Genomic DNA, 21,611 nt, shown 5'->3' with positions numbered 1-21,611 from the left:
AGGACTTCCAATCAAAGGCAACCCCAAACAGCTGCCTTCAATTGGAAGTCCAACCCCAATTAACTCAACATAGAACCAGACACACTAGACTAAACATAGAAATACCTAAACAAAACCAAAACCCGGAAATACTAAATCAAACAGCCTTTTAACAAACACACCACCCCGAACCACATAAAACGAATACCCTCTGCCACGTCCTGACCAAACTACAATACTAATTAACCCTTATACTGGCCAGGACGTGACAGATCGTGACAACATGTGAGGAGAATACATAAAATTGTATTCGTCACATGCTTTGTGAACAACAGGTGTAGACTTAACAGTGAAATGCTTACTTACGGGCCCTTCCCAACAATGCGGAAAGAAAGAAAATATAGAAATAACAGAAACGTAATAACACGTAATAATAAATACACAATGAGTAATGATAACTTTTCTATATACACAGGGTACCAGTAGCGAGTCGAAGTGCAGGGTACGAGGTAATTGAGGAAGATACAGTATGTACATATAACTAGGAATAAAGTGACTAGGCAACAGGATAGATAATTAACAGTAGCAGCAGCGTAGGTGATGAGTCAAAAATGGTCAATGCAGATAGTCCGAGTAGCTATTTGGTTAACTACTTAAACTATTTAGCAGTCATATGGCTTGGGGGTAGAAGCTGTTCAGGGTCATGTTGGTTACAGATTTGGTGTATCGGTACCGCTTGCCATGCAGTAGCAGAGAAAACAGTCTAAGACGTGGGTGGCTGGAGTCTATGACTATTTTTAGGGTCTTCCTCTGACCCCGCCTGGTATAGAGGTCCTGGATGGCAGGGAGCTTGGCCCCAGGGACGTACTGGGCCATACTCACTACCTTCTGTATCGCCTTGCATTCAGATGCCAAGCAGTTGCCATACCAAGCGGTCATGCAGCCAGTCAAGATGATCTCAATGGTGCAGCTGTAGAACTCTGAAGGTCCATGCCAAATCTTTTCAGTTTTTATTGTCACATACACCAGATAGGTGCATATGTCGTTTTACAGGGTCACCATGGAGAAAGTTAGGGTTAAGTGCCTGGCTCAAGAGCACATCAACAGATTTTTCACCTTGTCGGCTCAGGTATTCGAACCAGCGACCTTTCTGTTACTGGTCCGATGCTGTAACCACTAAGCTGACTATGTTGGTGTGTGTGGACCATGATAGATCCTTAGTGATGTGGACACCGAAGAACTTGAAGCGCTCGACCCGCTCCACTACAGCCCCTCTGATGTGAATGGGGCCATGCTCAACCCTCTGTTTCCCTCTGGCCGTCCGTTTTCAGCTCCTTTGTCTTGCTGACGTTGAGGAAGAGGTTGTTGTTCTGGCACCACACTGCCAAGGTCTCGTGCCTCCTCCCTATAGGCTGTCTCATTGTCATTGGTGATCAGGCCTACCACCGTCGTGTCATCTGCAAACTTAATGATGCTGTCACACCATGCTCTGTTCCACCTGTCTTTGTGCTTGTCTCCACCCCCTCCAGGTGTCACCCATCTTCTCCATTATCCTCTGTGTATTTATACCTGTGTTCTCTGTTTGTCTGTAGCCAGTTTGTTTTGTTTTGTGAAACCTACCATGGTTTGTTCCCCTGCTCCTGTTTTCTTGTCCTTCCCGGTTTTGATCGTTCTGCCTGGCCTGACCCTGAGCATGCCTGCCGTTCTATAACTTGCCCCACCACAGTGACTGTACATACATATCCCAACCAGAAGCCATGGATTACAGGCAACATCCGCATCGAGCTAAAGGCTAGAGTTGCCACACGTCGGATGTGACAGGGCTTGAAATCTATTACGGACTACAAAGGGAAACCCAGCCTCGAGCTGCCCAGTGACGCAAGCTTACCAGACGAGCTAAATGCCTTTTATGCTCGCTTCGAGGCAAGCAACACTGAAGCATGCATGAGAGCACCAGCTGTTCTGGATGACTGTGTGATAATGCTCTCGGTAGCCGATGTGAACAAAACATTTAAACAGGTCAACATTCACAAAGCTGCTGGGCCAGACAGTTTACCAGGATGTGTACTCAAAGCATGCGCAGACCAACTGTCAAGTGTCTTCACTGACATTTTCAACCTCTACCTGACCGAGTCTGTAATACCTACATGTTTCAAGCAGACCACCATAGTCCCTGTGCCCAAGGAAGTGAAGGTAACCTACCTAAATGATTACCGCCCCGTGGCACTCACGTCGATAGCCATGAAGTGTTTTGAAAGGCTGGTCATGGCTCATATCAACAGCAGCCCGGACACCCTAGACACACTCCAATTCACATACCGCCCCAACAGATCCACAGATGACGCAATCTCAATCGCACTCCACACTGCCCTTTCTCCCCTGGACAAGGAACACCTTTTCATTGACTACAGCTCAACACCATAGTGCATTCGAAGCTCATCACTAAGCTAATGACTCTGGAACTAAACACCTCCCTCTGCAAATGGATCCTTAAATTCCTGACGGGCCGCCCCCAGGTGGTAAGAGTAGGCAACAACACGTCTGCAACACTGATCCTTAACACTGGGGACCCTCAGGGGTGTGTACTTAGTCCCCTCCTGTATTCCCTGTTCACCCACGACTGCGTTGCCAAACACGACTCCAACACAATCATTACGTTTGCTGACGACACAACAGTGGTATGCCTGATCACCAACAACAATGAGACAGCCTATAGGGAGGAGGTCAGAGAACTGGCAGTGTGGTGCCAGGACAACAAAAAAAAAGTCATTTTTAATTACTTATTTTTTTACATATGAAAAGTTTTTCACATATGAAACAAATTGAAACAAATTTGATTTTCACATCTGCTTGTTTATCACATGTAAACTTACAATTCCACATATTTTCCACGATACTATACTTTTGATATCATGGATGGTTAGTCCTTGCATCCATAGCATAGTCTATGGATTTGAGAGTGGTTGTACTTCTCCAGCCCCCTCCCTCAGCTTTTTAACAAAACTGTGTTAATGTTTAAATGAAGGATTGCCTCTTTAAACACCTTTAATAGAGTAATAGTGTTATTATATCGTGTAATCCTCTTGTAATTGAGTTACTTTTGTGCCATTAATATCAAGCAAAGCCTCAGAAGTCGAGAACAAAATTCTTAGTATTGCAAACAAAAATAATGATATTGAAAGAAATACAAAGATAAACCCCAAAGTATTGATAGCAACAAAAAAGTATTGCATGGAAATAATTTTTAAACGCCAGAATTTTTCAAAATGAAAATGCAATTAAATAAAACACATTTCTCTTTCCTGCAATTTTCCCTATCTTTGATATCTTTGGTTACGTTACCCTGGTCTTTGCATTCGCCGCCTTTTGTCCAGGTGTAAGTTCTGGCATATTAATTCCAGCAACATAGCAACCTGCATCCCACTGCTGGTTTGCCTCTGAAGCTAAGCAGGGTCGTCCCTAGATGGGACACCAGATGTAGATGCAATTGGTCAAAAATGATCATATGAAAAATAAATGTGTTGGAAAGAAATCACATGTGGAGAATTTCTTTTTCACATGAGGAAAAAACACATGACAAATGTACATGTGAATCTTCACACAGGTCTGAAAACCACATGTTTTTCCACAAGTTTTTTTGTAAGGGGTGTCAGGATCCTTATCAAGTAAGGCCAGGGAAAAACAGCAGATAATTGATCAGTTAAGCACAGAATTGAATGTTTTTCATATAACCTAACTAAACAGCATACTACAGTGAGGCAGCTGGGAAAGATGAGGAAATGAGTTCAGTGAGTGAGTGAGTAAGTATGGAATGATATAATGGAAACCTTTGCATGTGTAACGCTTTCGTTTGGAGAAGTAGCGGAGTCAGGCGCAGGACACAGGGATAAGTGCAAACAAACGTGTTTACTCAAAAACCACAATCAAAAATTCTCCCACAGCAAAATAACAGGGTTGGGAGAAACACCTCCAACAACCACTAAACATGAACAATCACGGACAAGACAGAAAGGGACGTCAGAGGGCTAAATAAGGAACATAAATCAGGGAATTGAAAACAGGTGTGTATAATTAAGACAAAACAAAACGAACAGGGAAACATAGATCGGTGGTGACTAGTAAGCCGGTGACATCGACCGCCGAACGCCGCCCGAACAAGGAGAGGGGCCGACTTCGGCGGAAGTCGTGACAGCATGTTTACTCTGTAATCATGTAGACTTTACTCTCTTACTAGCAACAGAGCTGGTCTCCTCACGTTCTTACATCTTCCTCTGGGTCCGATGGTTCTGAAATATACACACTACTCAGTAGCCATAAACCATAGCATTGGGATGTAATTACTCCTTTATCATAAGGACCAAAGTAAAATCCTATCAATATGACTATTTTGTGAGATGAGTTTTTTTTATGATACAGTACTCTAGTATAAGTGATACAGTCATTCAGTGGCTAAACAAACTCTATCTATATGGTAATGGCTGTAATGAGGCAGCTCAGTGTCTGACTGACTGCAGAGAGAGAGCCTGGGGGAGAAGCAACACTGACGAGCTAGTCCCTGGGCAACCACCCGTCACCTTGGTGACAGGACACAGCAGATGAAGACCTTATGTAATCGCAGGGTCGTTCAGGGTCCTAGTGAATCCCTATGTTCAGTTAAAATCTTTTTAATAATGCAGGGGAAGTCTTTGTCAGCCCAAGCCAAATCCCTGCCATCTGTCTACAGTGGGTTGTATTGTGAGAGATGCCACTGAACACACAACACGGGGCGAACCACACCAGACATTCAGTCAGCTACAATGTTACTTCCCTCTGTGGGCAGACACAGACGAACCTAGAGAAAGGGGAAACTGTGTGGAGTCTCTCACATAAACAGATATTATCTCTCCTTTGAGGCAACCACCTGGATTTCCCCCACATTCTATCACTGTGGGTAGTAGGGGTTAGGCAAAACAGGCGTGGGAGTAGGGATACAGGCGGTGGTTTTAAGAAGTCTGCTGGCACCTCATTGGCAGGCAGCCAGTCTCAATGTTCCCCACCCTGGAATAACAACTACAATACATACATATGTAGTCATAATTGGGGCTGTGGTGATAATGAGGGCACATAAACTCAGAGATGCCAAAAATATGTGATTCCAAAGTGTAGTGAACTCAGTATTACAGGTCCAAAATACTGTTACGGTTGTCGTAGGATGAAGCAGACCAAAATGCAGTGTGATTATCATTCCACATATTTTATTGAACCGTGAAACTATGCGATACATACAAAATAAACTGAATGAACAAAAAAAGAACAAACCGTGACAAAGAGTTACAACATACACTTACTCACAAACAATCTCACAAACAATCACAAACAGTTACATTTTTGTGTTTGCTGTGAATGTGGCTTTAGGTGCTATAACCATTGACTGGAGTTAGTGGTTGAGGCCCCAAATCACCCAAATTGTTATGAAACCATTGACTTGGACAATAACAAGAGGAGGTCTCAGAGAAGGGGAGTCCAAGTGTCTTGGCTTGCATCCATCAAATCTTTAATAGGGCAAGACCTAAGACACATTTGTGTGTGTGTGTGTGTGTGTGTGTGTGTGTGTGCAACCCTAGGCACAATGCTTCAGTGTTATTACCTTGGGGCGCCATGGCATTCCAGGGTTGAGGGAGGGAGAAAGGGTGTGATGAGTGTAACAAAAGTATCTCGGAGCACAAGGCACCTGCTGTATTTGAGCCATAGCTGTGGGTGTGCAAGTGTATGAGGGAAATCTACCTGATACTGTCTGAGGTGATACGGGATGTTTTAAGCTTTAAGCTTCAGAGCATTAACGACTGAATGTAACCTCCTACAAATGACATGATGTTCAAAGAAAGGTTTGAGGAAGTGTAGCTTCCTTCAACACCAAGTTCACATCTTTTTTATACCTTTTTAGAAATGACAGACAATATTTTCAAAAGCGGGTAAAAGCAAAGCACATTTGTGTTTTGATATGTTTTTAATGAAAGGTTGAAGGTGAAAACCAGAATTGCAGGATGTTGGAGTCCAGACAGAGGCTGCCAAACCTATAAAGGCTTGTAGCTGAGCTGACTCATCAGTACCTATTGGTCTCCCAGTGAAAACTACACCAACATGCAATTTTAACATTTCACAAAGACCATTACTGTTTTACAACTCTTTAACGAATGACAGACCTTCTATAACAGATGATAGGCATTTGTGTGTGTGTGTGAGCGCTGAGGAACCATTGTGAAGTTGTTACTTAACTGACTGGCGCAGTTAATAGTGAAAAAGCCTGACTATCAACCATCATAACCACTGTCTGTTTAAACTTCCTCTTTGTCTCTCATATGGAGGTGTGACAAATTTCTGCTTCCATTTATAACTCCTGGGGTAGGCTGGAGAGTTATTGGGGTGTCAGGGTGCATGCAGTGCTGGACGGACGGCCAGTTGTGACTCTCAACTGTAGCCCCCTATGCCTATATGAATTCTGTATTGTCATATTCCCGATACCAACCCCCAAAAACAAGCCACAGAGAATCAGCAGGCTCCTTTCATCACCAGTGAAATGGGACTTATCCTTATCTCGTTGAGGGCAACAGCCATATAATAAAACGGTCAAATACTTCCACTCCACATATCAGACAAGTATCCCTTTGTTAGATTTTTTTCTTCCCATGCACGCATGCGCACACCCTCTTGTACAGACACAAACACAGACAGCTGAAGACTAAATCGTTCTCTCTCTCCGTCCTGTGAAAAGGTTTTTCATTGAAAAATGTGACTTGCCAAAATGTCAAAGTCAAAATGTCTACAGGTAATTGTTACCCATGGTTAAACATTAACTTGGCACAATAGCACAGTTGGCTAGCCTACTGCTGATAACCTTGGGGAAATAACAGGGCATAACAATATAAATATTTACATTTTACTTATAGATCAGTAAGTTATCTAAGAAAACGTACAGAAAACCAGAGCTAGGAACACGCTATAGCCTAAAATAAATTGTATAGTGAATAGCCTATTTTCTATTCTTCTAGAGAAAAAACTCACAACAGTTGCGCCACCTCTTACCAAACACCCACAGGCAGTCTGGCGTTCACACCTTTTCTGTGCTGACAGCTATTCTCTAAGGGTTATATGTAGGGGTTGGCAGCTCAAACAACACTGGAACCTTTTCTATGTGGCAGTACTGTGTAGCACGGGTGCCGGTGCAGTGTCTGATGTTCTGAAGTGTCTGGTAGTTGCCAAATTACATTTAAAAATACCCGAGTCTTTGAAAGATAAACTTCCAGTCATACATGGCTGAGCTCCTTTTCACACGCTGCTGTGGCTGTCTGAGTTTCTGGGAAGAATCCGGTTTCTTTCCGCCTTCCACTTCACACGGACAGTTTCTGTTTCTGTCACTATGATATAGCAAGATTATAGTCCGCGTGGGCAGTTGTGAAGAGCACCGTTTATAGGAAAACAAACATCTTTAGACATCGACGGAAAACCATAACCAACACTTTTAGCAGAGGAGCAGACGGGTTCCGACTGTGTAAAGGTAAAACAACTTTTTTTTCACTCCACTAATCTGTGATATTCTATTTCTTTCCTAATTTCACCATAACGTGTGTAGCCTACCGGTTAACACATTCAGTGTGGAGACAATGAATGTATTGACAAAGCAGAGGCAGGTGTTTCTATGTCTTAGGGTCTAATAGAGAACCTCAGATTTGGCCTGCTTCACATTGTGCTAAATTAGGCGACAACCCGTTACAAACCAGTTGTTACATTTGTGTTGTTGACAGTTATCAAGTCAAGGTAACATATGAATTTCTTTGTCAGATTGACCGACGCAGTAGGCAAAAATAACTTGCTCTGAAGTATGTGACAGTTGATTTTGGCTTAATTTCTACAAAATTGTATCTGTTCTTACTTTTAGTAGGCGTAATTGTAATGGTATTACTTATTACTATTATGAAATGCAGAATCAAAGGATTAGGTGCTGCTAGTATTTATACCAAGGCTTGGGTGATGGTTTTGGTGTAGTTTAATGTTTGCCCACTTGCTTGACAGGTTGGCAAAATAATACAGTTCAGTATAAGCCTTTTAACCAGCAGATTACAATTGTTGCTATAAACATCGGGACAAAATGCCTTGCAAAGACTGCAAAGTTCAATAACTATTGTGGTCAACTAAATGCACATTAGGAAAGGGGATATCTAGTCAGTTGCACAACTGAATGCATTCTACTAAGCTATATGGAATTGTTTTAAGAAGGTCATACCAAGAATCATTTAGCTATTTAAATTAGAATTTTAAGTATAAAAAAAAATATAAAAAAAAATATTTGATGAAAAATAACATTTGGCCTTACTGCCATTATCCCATACAAATGCATTGAATAGCAGATTCACTACATGGAACAACAGATAGTCCCCCCAAAACATCTAAAGGAAGTTTGTTCTGAAGTGTCTATCCTATATCTGAGAGATATAAGAAACATCAGGAAAAATATATATAGTTAATTCGGAAAGTATACAGACCCCTTGACTTTTTCCACATTTTGTTACGTTACAGCCTTATTCTAAAATTGGTTAATACGCACCTCTCTGATTCAGATGGGTTGGGTTAAATGCGGTAGACACATTTAAGTTGAAGGCATTCAGTTGTACAACTGACTAGGTATCCCCATTTCCCTTTAATATACATTACCAGTCAAAGGTTTGGACACCTACTCATTCAAGGTTTTTCTTTAATTTACTATTTTCTACATTGTAGAATAATTGTGAAGACATCAAAACTATGAAATAACACATATGGAATCATGTAGTATACAAAAAAGTGTTAAACTAATCAAAATATATTTTAGTTTCTTCAAAGTAGCAACCCTTTGCCTTGATGACAGCTTTGCACACTCTTGCCATTCTCTCAACCAGCTTCACCTGGAATGCTTTTCCAACAGTCTTGAAGGAGTTCCCACATATGCTGAGCACTTGTTGGCTGCTTTTCCTTCCCTCTCCGGTCCAACTCATCCCAAACCATCTCAATTGGGTTGAGGTTGGTTGATTGCGGAGGCCAGGTCATCTGATGCAGCACTCCATCACTCTCCTTCTTGGTCAAATAGCCATTACACAGCCTGGAGGTGTGTTGGGTCATTGTCCTGTTGAAAAACAATTGATAGTCCCACTAAGCGCAAACCAGGTGGGATGGCTTATCGCTGCAGAATGCTGTGGTACCCATGCTGTTTAAGTGTGGCTTAAATTATAAATAAATCACAGACAGTGTCACCAGCAAAGCACCAACACACCTCCTCCTCCATGCTTCATGGTGGGAACTACACATGTGGAGATTATCCGTTCACCTACTCTGTGTCTCACAAAGACACGGTGGTTGAAACCAAAAATCTAAAATTTGGACTCATCAGACCAAAGGACAGATTTCCACCGGTCTAATATACATTGCTTGTGTCTCTTGGCCCAAGCAAGTCTCTTCTTCTTGTTGCTGTCCTTTAGTAGTGGTTTCTTTGCAGCATTTTGACCATGAAGGCCTGATTCACACAGTCTCCTCTGAACAGTTGATGTTGCTTGAACTCTGTGAAGCATTTATTTGGGCTGCAATCTGACGTGCAGTTAACTCTAATGAACTTATCCTTTGCAGCAGAGGTAACTCTGTGTCTTTCTTTCAAACGCATTAAAAAGGAAAGAAATTCCACAAATTAACTTTTAACAAGGCACACCTGTTAATTAAAATGAATTTCAGGTGACTACCTTATGAAGCTGGTTGAGAGAATGCCAAGAGTGTGCAAAGCTGTCATCAAGGCAAAGGGTGGCTACTTTGAAGAATCTCAAATGTAACATATTTTGATTTGTTTAACACTTTTTTGGTTAATACATGATTTCATATGTGTTATTTCATAGTTGTGATGTCTTCACTATTATTCTACAATGTAGAAAATAGTAAACAATATAGAAAATAGTAAAAAATAATACCCCATAATGACAAAGCAAAAACAGTTTAGAATTTTTTGCAAATGTATTAAAAATAAAAACCGGAAATATTACATTTACATAAGTATTCAGACCGTTTACCCAGTACTTTGTTGAAGCACCTTTGGCAGCGATTACAGCCTCGGTTCTTCTTGGGTATGACGCTACAAGCTCGGCACACCTGTATCTGTGGGGTTTCTCCCATTCTTCTCTGTAGATCCTCTCAAGCTCTGCCAGGTTGGATGGGGAGCGTCGCTGCACAGCTATTTTCAGGTCTCTCCAGAGATGTTTGATCCGGTTCAAGTCCGGGCTCTGGCTAGGCCACTCAAGGACATTCAGAGACTCCTGTGTTGTCTTGGCTGTGTGCTTAGGGTTGTTGTCCAGTTGGAAGGTGAACCTTCACCCCAGTCAGAGGTCCTGAGCTCTCTGGAGCAGGTTTTCATAAAGGATCTCTGTCACAATTGTCGTCTGGAAAGGACCAAAACGCAGCGGGTTGTATACTCATCTTCTTTTAATAGGAGAAAGAAGGAAAACCAAACAAACACGTATACAAAAATCACAAAAATGATGAACGACGAAATACAGTCTTGTCAGGCATAGACAGCTAAACAAGCACAACCTCCCACAAATCACAAACACACCCTAATATATAGGACTCTCAATCAAAGGCAACTAGACAACCCCTGCCTCCAATTGAGAGTCCACACCCCAATTAACTAAACATAGAAACAGACTAACTAGAAAGAACATAGAAATAGACTAACATAGAGCAGTGACCAAAAAACCCGGAAATAATAAATCAAACACCCTACTACATAAACCATCACCCCGAAACACATAAACAAAATACCCTCTGCCACGTCCTGACCAAACTACAATAGCAAATAATCTTATTACTGGTCAGGACGTGACAATCTCTCTGTACTTTGCTCCATTCATCTTTCCCTCGATCCTGACTAGTCTTATGCTCTGTTTTCTCTTCTCAGACAAAAGGTGGTGGAGTATGTCTGTCGACTCTCACTTGCTTTGACTGCTTTGACACTCATAGCTATACTACCCTGAAGTGATATACAGATGCTTTCAGTGACAGACAGGGTGAATCACTGATGTTGAAGACATCAAAATACTGCAGCTTAAAGAAAGTTTGAACAAGAGTTCATTGGATAGGGCAAGTTTCAATTGAGGCCACAATGTCACAAATGCAGCATCTTTTAAACTAATGTGTGGAAAGAGTGGAGAAGTGTGAAAAATTGTGTGTGCGAATTTACCCGTCTCATCAGAATGATCAAAATGGAAACTTGAGTTTCTTACACAATGGTATGTCTCATTTTTGTCACCAAGCTCATGCATTATGTGGCTAGCTACTATACAACATGCTTTGGCCTTGAGCATTTATAACTGTCTGAACTGTGTCAACACACACACACACACACACACACACACACACACACACACACACACACACACACACACACACACACACACACACACACACACACACACACACACACACACACACACACACACACACACACACACACACACACACACACACACAAACACGCACACACAAAGTTGAGAAGTGAAAAGGGACATTCTTTCACTGCGTTGAAGCCCTCGGCTTGAACAATGGAGAGGGGGTGGGAGCAGAGACTGGGTGGAGGTCGGGTTCGCCCTTCTCAAACAGAAGAGAACTGAGCACCTTGTGTGCACGTGTTGATTAGGTGAAGTCTGATAATGCGGTGGGGGGAGACTGTGCATTTCTTATAAGTATAGTCCAACGAATTCCTAACTGGAATTACACAATGCACTACTTAAAAAGTACAAAACCGTAGTATCGCTTATCAGTAGTATGATCTGTTTGCCAAGAGGACCACGCTCAGAGAGGAAGAACGAGTGGTTGGAAATGGAGAAGAGTAGTATTGTAGACTTGTGTGACCTGCCCCCATTGTGTTAGATTATGTGTGAGATATGTTCTGAGCATAGGACAAATATTGTGTAGGGAGGCAGGATAGGTAAAGACTTGGTTATAAACTCCACTCAGAGGAGAAAAGTGTCTGGAAATGGAGAAGTTCCTCAACACCTGAAACGGGGAAGTCGGGGAAATTACGTCTTATACCATGGGAAGTCACGCCTTATTAAAAATAGACTTTTGTTGCTACTCTCTCACCACATAGGGGAAATACAGAGACCACAATCAAGACATATAGAAAACGTAATTCATTGTGCTGTTTGTGACATCTCTCATAGGATATCATCATATGATGCTGTTTTTACAGTGGGCCTATCGTGGGATCGATTGATGTCTCACTCGTGTTGGTGCTCACGCTCATGACGTAAGAAATACATTTTGTCGTAGATGAGAATAGGCCTTCATCCGTAGGAAACCTTTCTGTGTCAATATTTAGCTCAGTGCTTGTTTGTGTGTAGCATTTGCAGGTGACAGGTTTCTGATGTCTGTTGTACATAGTCTATCTCCTCCACAAACCCCACTAGACTGTGGTTCAACGGCTGAGTGCAGTTTTTGTCTGACTTCTCTTGTGGAGGAGTGCAGCTTGACTTCTCTTGTGGAGGAGTGCAGCTTTCCCACAGAAACCAAAGCATGCAGCTTCATCATGGGTTGCACTGCCATCATTCGTTTGTGTAATGCCATTGTTATAAACGTTCTAATGCTGCTGTTCACCATATTGGTGCCCAAAAGTTGACTGATGCCCAGTCATTCTGAAAGGGGCTAATGACTGTTTAGTCTAAATTACAATGGCATTACTAAAGTAGGCAAATATTTAGTATCATTATCATGTCAGAAAATTTACTTTAGAGAGATGGCAATGTTGCCATTAGCTAGCAAAGTTTGTCAAAAATAGCTAGCATTGTTAACGTCAGCTAGCTAAAATTCTGTCCTGTCCCCTCAATCTTAGTCCTCTTTACACTACACTACTTTGACGACGCAAACTAGTCCCAGGAAATATACTTTTGTATATTTAGACAGATCTCTAGACAGATCTAGATTCAAATCTTACTTCAAGAGATGTCTCCCACACTTCCTCCTGAGGTCGTGTTGGAGACATCTACACCACATACCCCCCCTCTGAGTCGTACAGCGTAAAGATAATGTCCCTGCAAGAATTACCTTAATTAACTTAATACCAGTAGACAGCATTTTTTTCTGTTAGCCAAATTGTAAAGTAAAGGCTTTAAAAATATCCACAAAAATATTTGTGAATAATATAATTGCATTAATCAAGTGTGCAACACTATGCACAATATGGTTTAGATGAGAAGCTCCTGTATAGTTTGAATTGTTGTCCTTATTTTGTTTGTCTATACACTATGGTATTTATGGTATGCTAATAGCTGCACTCACACAGGAAGCAGTAACCACATCAATCTGATGTTGAAAAGAGATAGATCTACTAATGTAGCGGAATCCACCCTTAGCTAGCTTCCATGTAGTTGTGTAGTTACCGACTGGAAATACACACAACTTTTTTAGCAAAAAATGAAATATGGGTGAAGTAGGCAAGAATTTCCTTTATTTTTCGGCATCAGACCTGCACAATTCTTACATGAAACATAGTTATGTTTATTAGGCTAAATTAAACATTCTGTTACATTTTACCCAAGTGATCTGTTCTTGCAATTTGTAGTCTATGACGTTTCAGATTTACATATGATAGTTTTTCACAAAGTAATTTGGATGTAGTGGACTACTTTTCCAAAGTAACTTTAAATAAGTAAACTATAATTTTCTTCAGGGTAGCTTTAGTGTAGCTTAATTTCTTCCAGTGTGACATTTCTATACACTCTTAGAAAAAAAGGTGCTCTCTAGAACCTTAAAGGGTTCTTCAGCTGTCCCCATAGGAGAACTCTTTGAATAACCCTTTTTGGTTGCAGGTAGAACCCTTCTGGATTCCATGTAGAACCTTTTATACAGAGGGTTCTACATGGAACCCAAAAGGGTTCTACCTGGAATCAAAAAGGGGTCTCCTATGGGGACAGATGAAGAACCCTTTTGGAACCCTTTTTTTTTAAAGAGTGTAGCTTCACTAACACTTTAAATTGTACACATGTAGGTCACATGTCTGCTACTACAGCTCAGTTGGAATTGAAATAAAAGACTGTGCCGTGTGTCTGTGGGAAACTTCTTTGATCACCATGGCAGCAGCCTCATGGGTTTTACACGTCTTCTGCAGAATAGCTAATGTGATATATTTTCGTTCTCAGACAGGGAATTAGTGTGAATACAGTGAATCAGCATTGCATTCATTGCTAAGTCTGCATCTGTGAGCCCTCAGAACACACACTTGTCATCGAAGACAGTGAATACAAGACTGAATGGTGTCTGTGTGACTGATGGAAGGAAAATAGTGTTCTCATTGATAAGAACTCAAGAAAGGACACCGAATGTATTTTTAGGACTGAACAAATGTTTTTATTGATAAGGAAATAGTTAATTATAAAAAAAAATTAAGATGGAGATGTGTTGTTTAGAGAAGAGTGTGTTGTTTAGAGAAGAGTGACTGCAATCGCCCTGGGACAGATCTATCCTGCTTTTCACTGAGAGAAGTGTCTGGAACACTAATTAAAGTTGAGCAGTACTGATGTTTTACAACTGTGTTGTTCTTCTTGCCATTTTATAGAGGTCAAAGGTGAAACCATACAGTAACAATGGGGCCCAACCAGGGGTTTGGAGGTACCCTGTGGATGATCTTTCTCTTTACCATTTTTGCATCAGGTAAGTGACAATTTTATTAGCAATGGTCTACAAATAAAGCAAAATACTGTATAAATTGAAAGGGATTCTGTTTCTTTAAAATTCCAAAAGTAAAACATAAATAATTCTCAAAAACTGTCCAAACAGGATCAGGGGAAAACGACAGGAACTTCAAAATGTGTGGAACCTGGCGCCATGGCAACAGGAAATTAAATCTGGCTCACGATTTGAAAAGGGGCTGTAGCACCATCACCATCTCAGCCAATGAGAGCTCCCTGTCCATCCATGGTCAGATAACGGCCCAATGTCAGAACTCTTCTGTCATCGAGCTGGGCCCGAGCCCAGAGGCAAGAGAGAGACCCTTCTGTGTGTACTGGGAGCCACTTCTGGACCACGTCTGGGTAGAGGTGAATGGAAAGAACCACACTCTGTGCTGGTCGTCTGGTCTACAGGGGAACTGCTGCACTAACCTGTCCCACGGCAGCAACAAAGGGACTGCGACGTACGGGATACTCAACGCGACACAACAGGATGATATCATAAGTTACCAAATACAGCCAGCCTATGGGTTTTTTGGCAATATGATCAACTGCAGTAAGCAAGCCTTTGAGTTATCTTGTCAGTTATATTGTCTGATGAGGAAATCACCTTTAATAAGTTATTGTTTATCTAAGTACATTTTGGGTGTGTTATACAGTCTCGAAAATATAAATACTAGACTGCTTCTGAATGGATTCTTTGCCTTTCAGAAAACGAGTTTTGTAATGAGGCGAGTCAGGAATCTGGTGATAAAGTGAACATGTAAGTTGTACCTCTTTGTTTTGAATTACACCCCTCCATGTCATCTCTCAAACTCCTTTATCCTCGATGGCTATGCATATCCTCTTGAGTTGACTAACCAGCATGACAAGATGTTGTTGTAAACATGTTCGGGCAGTAGTGAAGTATGACGTCATCTATTATGAGTGAGCCGCAGAGCTTAGGCCACAAACCCCCAAATTTAGCTCAGTGTGAATAATGGGTGGAGTCTAGTTGGTACACAAAACTTCCATCTATTGTACAGCAGTTTCTATATCACTATCACATGCCCAAAAGTAATGCCTATATGTAAATGCATAGAAACTACCTGTATGAGACAGATTGGGTTATAAATACTGTGTCTGTATTGGTCTGTAGGATAGAGGAGACAGTGATGAGGTCCAAGGTGCTGGGGAACGTGGTGCTGCCCTGTGCCCTGAGCACTGTGGTGGAGATGGAGGAAGGCTTTCAGGGCTACATCCCTCTGCCTGTAAGACCACACACGCATACACCCGCACGCACACACACATCATGTTATACGATTTTATAACTAACTTGTGTGTTGGTATTATGCAGGCGCCTCGAGGAGTTCCTCCTCAAATGATTCCATCAGTTCACCTGCCTTCTTGTCTGAAACCACCAGAAAAGAAAAAGGTCAAGGTTGTCTGCACCTACTTCAAAAACAGTACCTTATTCCAGGTAAGAGCCAATGGGGTTTTCCACTTGGCTGCTACCCTAGTCTATGTAAGCTGCACATTACAGTTTACACTAAAGCACCAAAACATTAGTAGTCCGAGACTGAGTTTAATCGTTGTCCATAAAGTATGAAGTGTAGTTGGGATTCTGGTTGTTGTGTGTTCACAGTGGAGTTCTAAGGAAGATCCTGTCATCAGGATTCTAGAAGATGTGGTGGGAATCACTGTGGAGAATGAGATCATCACCAACCTTACAGAGCCAATCAGGATTGGTTTCCATCATTCTGTCATACCAGTAAGTGTGTGCGTGTGTGCCTGAATGCATGTGTGTGTGTGTGTGTGTGTCTTAGTTAGACTTGAAGTGCCGCCGTTTTCTTCCCTTGATGTATTTTACTGTCTCAAACTCTCCGAGAACAAACCCCTTTCAGAAGCAAAAGGAAACAAAAGTGAAAGATTTGTAGAAAAAAATGGTCTGCTTCATCTCAGAACGAGTCACTCTAGCAATTGTACTGTAGCAAGTAGCTTTTTATTCAATACTGTACATCACAGGTGTGTTGCCACTGAGTACAGTATATTTGTATTCTTAAACAGTTGTACAGTTAGAGTAATGTTAACTTTCTGTTGTGTGGTTGTAGTGTTTAGTGTTTCTGGACTTTATCTCAGCATGGTCTTAGTGTTATCACCTTTAGATATTTTGAATGATACTGGTGCATCAGTTATATTGAAAATGTTGTATTCAGGTCATTGTGCACTTGATCCTTTCTGTTCTGAGTCAGTTTGTGAGCCGGTCAACAGTAACACTTGTAAAATATGTTTGCAGCTCATCTTGCATGCCAGACAGATATACAGTATTTGGTATGTGTGGTTGTTCAGTATCCAGATCACCATCTAGTGGTGAATTAAATATGTTAGTCCCTACTTGCCTCTCACCTCCCTTTTGTAACTTTTTTTTCTTCAGACAAGTCACTCAAGAAAATGTGTTTCTTGGGACACAAAGAAAGGTTTGTAAAGAAACATGTTTCAACTTGGTTGCAATAATAGCGTACTTATTTATTTTATTATTATTTGTATTGAATATAGAGGATGTTTATTAATGATTATAAACCGGGTCTTTCGAGCCCTGGATACTGATTGGCTGAAAGCCGTGGTAAATGAGAAATTATAAACCTAATTATGTTGGTAACCAGTTTATAATAGCAATAAGGTACCTCTGGGGTTTGTGGTGTATGGTCAATATAGCATGGCTAAGGACTGTATCCAGGCACTTCTCGTTGCGTCGTGCGTAAGAACAGCCCTGAGCTGTGATATATTGGCCATATACCACACCACCTCGGGCCTTAATTCTTAATTATGCTGTGTTAGCATTTCCAGGTCTTGCTAAGGCTATTGGTATTGGTTTAATTGTTACAGATCCAGCGGAGGTCACATGGAAAAAGGAAGGTTGTGAGACCATACAGAAAGGTGCAGAGGACACAGAATGCCGCTGTAATCATCTCACATACTTCGCGATCCTAGTGGTGAGCTATAACCTCTATCTAGAATATTTCCATGGGCAGTCATTTGAATAAATCAATAACAACTAATCTCAAGTAGATTGGTAATAGTAGGCCTAAAATTGGTTTTGTTTTCTATTCACCTCAGCAATTGGAACCACGACCAGTGCGCCATCTGGAGGCTCTAACGGTCATTACATCAATAGGCTGTGCCGCTTCTACGTTGAGCTGTGTTGTCATCATGATCTTCCTTAACAAACAGAGGTACTTCTCCTCACATGCAATGGTCTATCTCCCTGCAGCCTGTCCTACCCATAATATCTCCTACCAGGCCTCAACATGTGACAATACTTCCTAATCATGTTGTGCAAATATCTCAAGAGATCATGGGAAATTCCTAAATGTCTTAAAAAAAACAAGATATGAGTGATATTTGTTTCATAACAGTTACCCACTCTCTCTTTGTCTATCTATTTCTCTCCCTCCATCCCCCTCCCCTCCCTCCCTCCAACTCTCTCTCTCTCTCTCTCTCTCTCTCTCTCTCTCTCTCTCTCTCTCTCTCTCTCTCTCTCTCTCTCTCACTAACTTTCTCTTCTCTTCTTGCACTGTGGCAGGAGAGAGATGAACCCATCCACTGCGGTCCATCGAGGTCTGGCCATGGCACTGTTCCTTCTTAGCTCCCTCTTCTTCCTGACAGGGATTGTGGCCAACGTGGGAGGGAACAAGGCATGCTGGGTTTTTGGGGCGGCTCTCCACTATGCTCTGCTCAGTTCCTTCTCCTGGATGTCTATTGAAGGGTTACACGCCTTTTTGTTGGTCTACGTGGTGTTCAGACCTTCTCCCAGTCCTTACGTCTGGAACCTGGTTGGCTTTGGTGAGTGGAAACATACACAATAAATGGTTTATATTCCATTGCTCATTGTTGGTAGATGAATACAATTGACTTGAGTACAACTTTAAGCCAATGACTGTTACTGTACCATCATTTTCATCCTCTGTCCAGGTCTCCCAGCTGTTCCGGTCATTGTACTGCTTGCCATTGGAAAAGTCTATGGTTTGAAAGAGGTTGTGTCCAGTGATGATGTCAACAAACCCTACTTAATGTGAGTACACTTTGGATCTACTGCACCTGTAAGATGAACAGTAGTTCAAGTTTTGACATTTGACTGAGGTGGTGAGTAAGTTAGCCCAGTGGTTCATACTTTTTCACCATGGTCTTCTAGGTGCTGGATGGATGTCTCTCCAGACTCTGTAGGCCTACTAGCCCATTACTTCATCAACCTGACCTTCCTGGCTGTAGTGGTCATTTCTGGTCTGATCATGCTCTTCCTGGTCCAGAGAAAGATCCAGAACCGAGACGAGTGGAGGAAGAACAAGGTGGCGTTCATCAGTATCTGGGGTCTCAGCTGCCTATTTGGGACCTCATGGGGCCTGGAATTCCTGGACTTTGGACAGCTCTCTGAGTTCATCCTCTTCCTTTTCTGCATCCTCAACTCCCTACAGGGTAGGTCCGCCTCTGTTGAGTCTAACAAAAGGTTAATATAGTCACATGACCAGAGGAGGCTGTCAGAGCCAACCGTCCATTGTGTTGCTTTGAAACAATGCCCTGTAAAAGTGTTCTGTTTCAGCAGTGTATCAGGAGAAAACCTCCCTGCAACCAGTCTGCTAGAAGTTCACAAAAAAAACTGTACTTTATGGTGTGACCATTTTAAGATACCTATATGGATTTGTTTCCATGTCATTTGCTTCACAACTGTTGAAATAAGTGACATTCAATACGGGTTTAGCTGTTACAGGTAGCTTAGAATGATGTTGATTATAGGCTGTTTTGAATTCAGAATCTGGAATCTAATTCTGGAGCATAGATTATAGCTTCTGTAAGGTGTTATTTGCCCATCACATAACTAATCGGAAACATTTTGTGGTCTGTCCCATAGGTTTCTTCCTGATGCTTCGATTCTACATTCTTGATCGGATGCGGAAACAATCGGGGTCTAGTTTGGATGGTAGCAGTAGCACAGCATCTTCCACCAGGCAACACATGCTGCAGGAGTAGAGCTGAGCTGGGGTACATGGGATACCATATTTTTGTAGGGTAAAGGAGGAGCAATGTACCAAACTCTGTCACTCAGAACATTCCAACTCTGGGGTTGAGATTCAGAATATTGTACTGCACAAGCCATTTCCATACACATATCTGAGTGACTGTAAAAAAACGACTGTCAAAATGAAAGCTTAAAGCTAAAATCTGCATACGGTGAAACAGCGTCACTGGTCGCCCCAGGCGCATTTGTTAATCTTTTTTTTTTACGGGGCAGAGATGCACCCTGCCTCGTGGGAAAAAAATGATATAGTACTCTGCTGATCTATCGCATGTGCGATGATGTCAGAGGCAAACAAAAAAAACTGGTGTTTGAAGTAACGTCTTTGTTGTTGTAATATTGGAAACGGACGTGACAGTTTCACCGCTATGGATTCCAGCTTTAAGCCCCAGGGCGACCCTTAAAAAGGTAGTTTTTTTCTGTGTAAGCTTATTATTTCATAGATATCAGTCATTTCAAGCTTTTGAGCCTCATCGTTTACCCATTCATCATGTTGTAAAATCCCATATGTAAGAAAATTTCATACATAGTTTTCCAGAGAATGGCAGCCCATACATCAGTCATACGAATGTTAGAAGAAGTTCGATGAAACTGAAATGTGCTGTATGGGAGATATTCTAATTAAGATTGTGGATAATCGGTAGGTGATTTGTAATTTACAACGTCTCTAAAACTATGTACTGTTTCAGTGATTTTTCCCATTTACTTTACTCAGAAAAGGACTCATAGAAGTGTCACTGTAGAATGTCTGCTTAGTGTCTTTCAGATGATGGCCTATGACATTTGGTTGAAGTTGGCAACTTGCTCTATTCTGAGACCGACACACTGTACATTCAGATCATAGTTACTGGATTATGTTTTGCACTTTATTTTTTCACTTGTACAGATATTTATTTTTTAGAGAACATGACTGGTTGTGTCACTCACATCATTGTGTGTATATATTTTGCAACTTTTGAAAACGTATTGTATTTGTATATTAGTATGAATGTAAATGTGTATTGCTTCAAAAAAAGTTTACTGTATAAGAAAATAACACCAGGACCTTAGTTTGAATGTGTAACTACAAAAATATGTAATAATTGATATCTATACAATCCATAAGCAAAATATCTGCACTGTATACAACTACAATGACATAGACTGACCAGGTGAATCCAGGTGAAAGCTATGATCCCTTATTGATGTCACCTGTTAAATCCACTTCAATCGGTGCAGATGAAGCGGGGGAGACAGGTTAAAGAATAATTTGTAAGCCTTGAGACATGGATTGTGAACGGGCAAGACAAAAGATTTAAGTGCCTTTGAATAGAGCATGGGAGTAGGGGCCAGGCGCACTGGTTTGAGTGTGTCAAGTAAAGCTACGCTGTTGGGTTTTTCACGCTCAACAGTTTCCTCTGTGTATCAATAATGGTCCACCACCCAAAGAACATTCAGCCAACTTGACACAACTGTGGGAAGCAAAGCATTGGAGTCAACATGGGCCAGGATTACTCTGGAACACTTTTGACACCTTGTAGTCCATGCCCGACAAACTGAGGCTGTTCTGAGGGCAAAAGAGGGTGCAACTCAATATTAGGAAGGTGTTCCTAATATTTGTACACTCGGTGTATGTTGATGCTGTAGTTTTGGTTTACAGTAAATTGCAGAGATTCAAAGGGAAAACACTGAGTGTATCATGATTGCTTAGTTGCAGAATGATTACAGTGACAGTGTGGAAACTTGCACAACAGGGTTTTTACGTGGCCACACACTGGGTTACTTCAGAGTGACTGGGAGCAGGGTAAATGCAATGTAAAAACACATGTTGGACAAGGGTGAGGGAGAATGAGGAAGTAAGCCATCAAACTGATACTTGTCTCTTTTAG

General features: G+C 41.5%; 1 protein-coding gene across 2 annotated transcripts; it reads left to right on the top strand.

Moving 5' to 3' along the window:
* Positions 1 to 7,039: 7,039 nt before the first annotated feature.
* LOC106587146 (adhesion G-protein coupled receptor G1) lies at positions 7,040 to 21,408 on the top strand. Of its 2 annotated transcripts, XM_014175204.3 has the most exons (15): positions 7,040 to 7,513; positions 12,192 to 12,277; positions 14,582 to 14,676; positions 14,803 to 15,249; positions 15,405 to 15,456; positions 15,832 to 15,943; positions 16,030 to 16,152; positions 16,318 to 16,443; positions 17,107 to 17,149; positions 17,559 to 17,665; positions 17,790 to 17,905; positions 18,256 to 18,515; positions 18,645 to 18,744; positions 18,865 to 19,145; positions 19,579 to 21,408. In XM_014175204.3, the coding sequence occupies exons 3-15, from the start codon at positions 14,610 to 14,612 to the stop codon at positions 19,695 to 19,697; spliced, it is 1,953 nt and encodes a 650-aa protein (XP_014030679.2). In that variant the 5' UTR covers positions 7,040 to 7,513; positions 12,192 to 12,277; positions 14,582 to 14,609; the 3' UTR covers positions 19,698 to 21,408. The 2 variants fall into 2 exon arrangements, with proteins under 2 accessions (XP_014030679.2, XP_014030678.2); XM_014175203.3 differs by lacking the exon at positions 12,192 to 12,277 and having other exon boundaries at positions 7,041 to 7,513.
* The last annotated feature ends 203 nt before the right edge of the window (positions 21,409 to 21,611 follow it).

This window comes from Salmo salar, chromosome 26 (assembly GCF_965601325.2).
Source record: "Salmo salar chromosome 26, fSalSal1, whole genome shotgun sequence".
NCBI classification, from domain to species: domain Eukaryota; kingdom Metazoa; phylum Chordata; class Actinopteri; order Salmoniformes; family Salmonidae; genus Salmo; species Salmo salar.
This window is presented reverse-complemented; position numbering and strand designations above follow the sequence as displayed.

Coding starts and splice junctions, on each gene's coding strand:
- LOC106587146 (XM_014175204.3), top strand. CDS start 14,610: ATGGGGCCCAACCAGGGGTTTGGAGGTACCCTGTGGATGATCTTTCTC. Junction 17,906..18,255: donor ATCTTCCTTAACAAACAGAG/GTACTTCTCCTC, acceptor GCACTGTGGCAG/GAGAGAGATGAACCCATCCA. Junction 18,745..18,864: donor GTCAACAAACCCTACTTAAT/GTGAGTACACTT, acceptor ATGGTCTTCTAG/GTGCTGGATGGATGTCTCTC.